This window comes from Rhamphochromis longiceps, linkage group LG14 (assembly GCF_057381845.1).
Source record: "Rhamphochromis longiceps isolate RC_006_pf linkage group LG14, R_longiceps_female_GT1.1, whole genome shotgun sequence".
In the NCBI taxonomy this organism is placed as follows: Eukaryota; Metazoa; Chordata; class Actinopteri; order Cichliformes; family Cichlidae; genus Rhamphochromis; species Rhamphochromis longiceps.
This window is the reverse complement of record NC_140570.1, coordinates 4,635,171-4,641,660: the sequence shown is the minus strand read 5'-3', so window position 1 is coordinate 4,641,660 and position 6,490 is coordinate 4,635,171. Positions and strand designations below refer to the sequence as shown.

Here is a 6,490-nt window from a genome sequence, read left to right as displayed (position 1 = left end):
AACCTCAGTACTCACACTTTGAATTTCTTTGAACACACAAAAGTTTAGACGCTTCTTGAGGGGTTTAGAAAAAAATGAATCAATAGAAGATAAAAATAATGTTCACAGAAGCTATCAAATTCCAATGATTTTCTTTCTTTTGATCATTATTGTTTCTCTTGGCATTATTTCAATTTAGAATGTAATATATTACCTTTTTACTACACTAGGGTTCCAAATGCAGGACTTAATGCAAAGGATCAGATAGCATATAAATTCATTAATTGCAACAAAACTAAAATCAAAATATAGAAAAATGTAGAAATTGCATGCATAATCATCAGTGATCTGACGTCAAACGTTCACAATTCACTTTTAGCCTTTAAAAGAATCACTGTCTTTAGACCAAACTTTGAGCTCCAACTGTTTTTCCTGTGTTCCACTGGATGACGCTAGGAGCTGTTCACAGTGCTGAATGCTCGGCGGCAGTGCTGCCCTGAAGAGGAGTCTCCTAGCAAGTAGAACACAGAGCGCTGCAACGGCAACAGCAGCTCTCTACAGCCTCCAGTCATCGCACAGAGTACAGTCTGTAGTCTGTAGTCGTGTTGGTGGAACGAAAATAACAGCCCGTCGTCTGCTTCAATGAGTACGTTCAGACAGCAAAACCGGGCTGAAGTCACCCAAAGGAGCACGCAGTGTGTGTAGTCGTTGTTCGGCGGAGCTCTCGGTGCTTCGGTCCGTCGGAGGGAAAGTGCTGATTCCAAGGCTCAAGAAGCGCTAAACGGGAAAACATGATGAATGGGATGAGATATTATTTTCCTGTCCTGCTTGTTCTGGTGGCGGTGGTCAAAGACACGGGCGCCAGAGGTAAGAACTGTTCAAATTATATTTATTTCGAAAAAGCTGTTCCCGTGTTTATCCCGAGTGCTTACATGGTTTTTCAGCCTTCGACTTCGCTTTCCAGAATTAGATGCTTGGGTGGTGGATTTTGTCTTATTTTCGTAATGGACGCTTTCCGTTTCCACCGTTTTCCAGCTCCTCCATGTGCTCACACGGCTTACGAATAAAACGCACTGGTTATTGTGAGGAAGACACGAGTGCGTACAGGTTGTGGCTAAATTTCAGGTTTGATTGTTTACATTGCTGTCCGATAAAAACATGAGCAGCACAAATCTTAAAAGCCCATTAAAGTTGTCAATCAAGGCGCATTTTACATAGCAGAAAGCAAACTTTAATAACCGTTACAACTTAGTATATGATTCATTTATAAGTCCAGAGGCAAGCGGGCGGATAAAAATGCAATTTTCCATCCTCAACATTACTAACTAATTACAACAAATACATTAAAAATAAAATGTATACATTAATAAACAACAAAGAAAGATCGCATCTTTCTCAGTGCTCTTATCATAACAGAGGAATGGCTTTACAGCTTTCCTACATTTTTCATATTTCCCAACAAAACACAGAGGGCAACAAAGCATGGATGGTGTTAGACGTCTCCCCGGATAGAGGCTAGGCGACATTTCGCCTAATATTTTCTGAATCCCTAGCCCGATACCTAAGAATTGACTTATCAACACTGCCTAGTCTAAGCATTAAAACTGTTATCATATCATCTATATCATACATGCCTCTTTGACAGATGACAAGAACTCTATGAAGTAAAGAAGTTATCTGAGGAGAAGCCCCTGCTTTGTCACTCATCTTTTAATTAGACATGTCTGTGTAGGTGTAGCCGACACCGGCAGAATCCACATTTTTCGGATGATCGGAGTCAGATGCCTGTTTTTAGATCTATATTGTGATATGTTAGAAGTGTCACTTACTAAATAAGTAAGTAGAGTAGAGGATTCATCATGACATAGCTAGAATGAACTGCTCAGTGTGCCATTTGGTTTGAGTCTCATCTAGGAATTTGATGTCACAAAGTTAAACTGTTCCCTGTTAGACTGCTGCTACTGTCACCATACACACTTCCATTAGCAGAGCCGTGTACTAATTTTACACTACATAATTAGTCTTAGTATGTTTGTGTTTCCACAGCAAAATGAAATATAGACCAAGTGTGTTTTTGACTGTACTGCACTGCTAGTGTACACTAAAAATTCACAGTTCTAAGGGTAAAAAGGTAAGCTACTAAGTTGCTGAAAATATAAATATGTTTCAGAAAGTGTTGGTGGATATCTTCACACAGATTAAAGGCTCAAATACATATTTTTCTCTGTCAATGTCAAATGTCAAAACTCATAAAATTCGTATTTTTTGTAGAGTTACTTCAAGATAGAAGATTAATAACTTCTGTAGTGCTGTATACACTTTTGGGCTGACATGAAGGAGAAGAGACTTATGTTACAGTTTTTTGTTTTCTTTCATTTTGTGTTATTGTTTTTTCCCCTACAATACGTCATGAACATGGGACCTACTGAGGTGTTATTCCTGAGGAGTTTTTGTTCTGGGGCTGTAAGATGTCGCTGATGATTGCGAATGCTACTGGAGTGGAGGATGTGCAACAAGATTACTGATCTAAGTCATCAGTGATTTTAATGTTTTGATTGTCTGACATTTTTGACTGAGGTCAAAAAGAAGTAGGCAGAGAAAATTCAGGTCCACCTTCTCCTAAGTTTGTCCATTAGAGAAGACTTTATCTAAACAGTTTGAAGCTGTTAGAATTAGTTTGGGATTTGAAAAACTTTCTGACCCGAGCCACTATAGGATTGAAGTTTTAATAGGTTCGAATCTCATAACAAAAGTCACAGTAAATTATTTGTGTAAAGTTATTGGAGTCTACCCAAGCAATGGAGTTTCATGGAATAAATAATGTATGGCCTGTTGTTGGCATGACTGACTGGTCTGACCCAGGATCCAGACCAGGATTGAATAGGTTGAATGACATATGCATCTAATTTGTCCCCAGAACTTGTCATCCAAGGAACTTGTTCTGGGGCTAAAGAGTCCCTAAAGGAACCATTATTATGTTTAAATGTTCTTGAAAAATAATCTAGCTCATAATTATGCTCATATATCTGATATTGACTAAGCAAAAATCTCTTTATTGAATTACATTGCTGGCAGTCATGTTTTCAGGTAATCAAAAGCTGTGGAAGTGAACAGTGAAAACCTGGATAAAAACAAAGTTTTATTCTGAGTGTGTAAAAATTTAGTATAACACAAAGTGTCTCATGCAAAGATACTTCACCTGACCTTGGTTGCTTTTGTGTCTAAATTAGAAACAATGAGTAGGGATTTTGGGGCTTTTAATTTGTAAACAGCTTTTTCAAAATTCTGTTTTTTAGCCTTTGATATATAGAATGCAGTATTTGGTAATGGTCAAGCTTAAATTTGCTTTTTTGGTGTAGTGCTCAATCTTGCGTCCTGAGGTAGCTTGTGACAAAAAAGATAAAAAAGTAGAGATGCTGTTTGATATCCCAGTAGGTTTGAAGAATGCTTAGTTTAATGCATAATTTGTAACAATCTAGCTGCTAGTGGTCTTAAAAAAGTTGTAAAGCTTAAGATTCAAGGAGATGTGGCACTTGTGTGTTTCGGTATTAACATTTTTTTAACCAATTGATTGGCCTGCTTTTGTAATATACGTAATATTCAAACATGTAACATTTCATGTTTTATGCTTGTATAGTACTGTCCATTTTACTTCCCTCTTCACCACTAAATTAATGAATCGGTTTTATGAGACGCTACTCTTGATCTAATAGACAAGTGTCACCCAAGGGAGGTGATACTTTATGTTAGTAATTGCTATCCTTGACCCTGGCTTCTGATTAGCCTATAATCGGAAGTGCCAGGACCCTGCAGACGCTTTGTTTGGCTGCCACTTCTTACTATTCAAAGCTCTTCACTGTCACTGATGCACAAAACGGTGTGCTCTCAGCAAGCTTTAATGGTATGAAATAAGCCTTGCATGAAATAAACCTAGTGTCTTTTTGGAAAGCAGAATAGCAGAGGTTATAAAGTCTGTCTTTTTTGGTTCACTGTTGGCTTCAGGGATCATGCTTGTAGTTGACCTTGACCTTTCATTTTTCTGGAAGGCAGGCATTTTCTTTGCAGGACTGTGTTAGCACCAAGTTCTATTTACAAAACAAAATCCAGTGGTGTGTGTTACATTCATGTTATTACAAATCCAAAATACTTCAACATCAGTACGACCAAAGCATAACATACATTTTTGTGTCTTTTTTAGGTACATAGACAGCTATCTGTTTCTATTTATGTCTCTATGGTCTGGAAATCAATTTTTTAGGCTGTTAACTTCTTTGGGTTGCTCGTGTTTCCATTGTTAATACAGCACAAGTGTTTCAAATTACTCTGCATTTACAACTACAAAACAGTGTCAACAGGCATAAAGGCAGACACGATGTTCACTGTGATGTACAGAATGACTCAACAAAATCCCAATTTTATTCGCTCTGTATTGTTCCTTTTTTATATACTAAACCAAAATGCAATCGAACTCTGAGCCAAAAATAAGCTGACAGTTATATTCTGTTGACATCTGCATACACGACGTTTTATATTTTCTTGTTCTTGTTCTTCTTCCTTTTCGTCCAGCCAGGACGGTTCACCACAGCTGATCATCTCCCACCATCTGACCCTGTCCCAAGCATCCTCTTTTGTGAACACAGCGTTTTATGATTCGGGTGTGAACAAGTGAATTTGAACTGTTTGAACCACAACTTTACAATGACTGTCCAGGGGATTGTTAGTCATTGTTAGTTAACAGTAAATGATTATTAAGTCAAGCTTAACTCAGTTTACTACTTATGAACAATGCCCATTATAAAGTGATAACTATAACTTTAATCTTGCCTAATGATAATTATTCCAATTTTAAGTAATTCAGTACAAATAGGAACAACCAATAAAGAATAAAAAAACATAGTTAATCAAAATGTGAACTATAACAAGTGGCAACAAAGGTGCAACCCAGAAACTACTATCAGAGTCCATGACCAATCCTTTTCAACCTTAGTTTATTCTGCACGCACCAATATATGTCATTCACTTTCCTTGTTTTGTCCTTGAAATACAGATTTGGCGTAAACCACTTAATCTGAAGCAATTTATTTGTTATAATATACAAGAGTCTCATAGCCTTTACCAGTAATTGCTTGCTTGGTTGTCATAGTGATCATCAAGTTATTTTTAATATGACCTAAGTTGACTTAAGTCCTGTGTTTTTTTTTTTGGCAAAAAATTATGGCATGACTTGCAAAATAGGTTTGAGATCTTGAATTTAAACATAAAGTGCAGCTACACATTGTACCCACAGCATCTCAATTAGTCAACATATTTTGTTAAAATTTAAAAGGATGTTGGTTTGGTTTTTCATTTGGTAATGATACAGAACATGGAGGAAGACAATACTTTGCAGAACTGGGGCACTTGTTAACAGATCTATCCCATATGGAAAAGAAATAGCAAAACATATATGATTTACTCATGAAAGTGGCCACTTTCTCATTACTTTCATATATATTTTTAGTAAGTATACAAAACATACAAGTTTCATTGTATAATTTTTCAAGGGATCTTATATGTGTTTTCACTCTTGTATGCTTTTCATACAAGTTTCATACAAGACAGATAAAAACTTTATAAGATTTATATATATCTTTTCCATATGGGATACTAAGGGAAAATTACAATGTGAAACAGCTCAACCTCTACACAATTAACACTGCAGCACATGTCAACAGTGCGGATGTACTATATGTCAGAGAGAAGAAGTAGCTCCATGACAAAGTAAATCTCTGACAATGTTGCATTTTCAGCTTTGGGCAGTTTTATCCTGAAGCTTAGACCTGAGCGATCAGTCCTGGTTCTACTTAATGTTTTGCCATTGCTACTACACTCACTGCTGATTGCTGCTCTGTTATTCTGTTATACTGTCTCTTTTCATGTAGCATTCTGTGCAGTTTAAGCACAATAATGGAAATATAACTGCAAGTAGTTGTAGACCTGAAATAGAACCTGTTTTGATGATGTCTCAGAGGTTTTGGGGTCAGACAGTCTGTCCTTTTTCCTTCAGATTACTACCCAGATAAATATGTTGGCCCTGGCTGACCCAGAGCAAGTGATGCCCTCAGTCCCACCCCCAGGGCCTGCTTGCATTGCCACTGCCTGACACTAATGGCTGCTGCAAGGCTGACTGGGCTAAAGGGGCTTTATTATAGGCCAACAACAACACAGTGCACCAAACACATAGACATCACAGCTTTCAGGGTCTAAAGGAAGGGGCTGCATAGTGCCCTTGGCAAATAGAAGTGATCCAATTTTTAAACAGCACCCTTTTGGGGTGTTACCACACCCCAAAAGTTATGTTATATTTTCTCTCAGAGATGAATTAGTATATTTTGGGTTCTTACATAAGTCTTCAACGTGTGGAAGAGGATTGTACCTACACAACTAATACATAAAAACATAGAATATCTAACTGTCGGATGGAGTAGTGTAAAGCACACTGCCGTGGCCTCTACAGCAGTAGACATGTGTT

General features: G+C 37.4%; 1 protein-coding gene across 1 annotated transcript in view; it reads left to right on the top strand.

Annotated features, from left to right (window-relative positions):
• The first annotated feature begins 520 nt into the window (after positions 1 to 520).
• The window catches only part of sez6b (seizure related 6 homolog b), a 232,674-nt gene continuing 226,704 nt past the window's right edge, over positions 521 to 6,490 (top strand). The window contains exon 1 of the mRNA XM_085380611.1: positions 521 to 846. Coding sequence (XP_085236737.1) covers positions 771 to 846 — 76 coding nt within the window. The 5' untranslated portion in view covers positions 521 to 770. The remainder of the gene's footprint in view (positions 847 to 6,490) is intronic.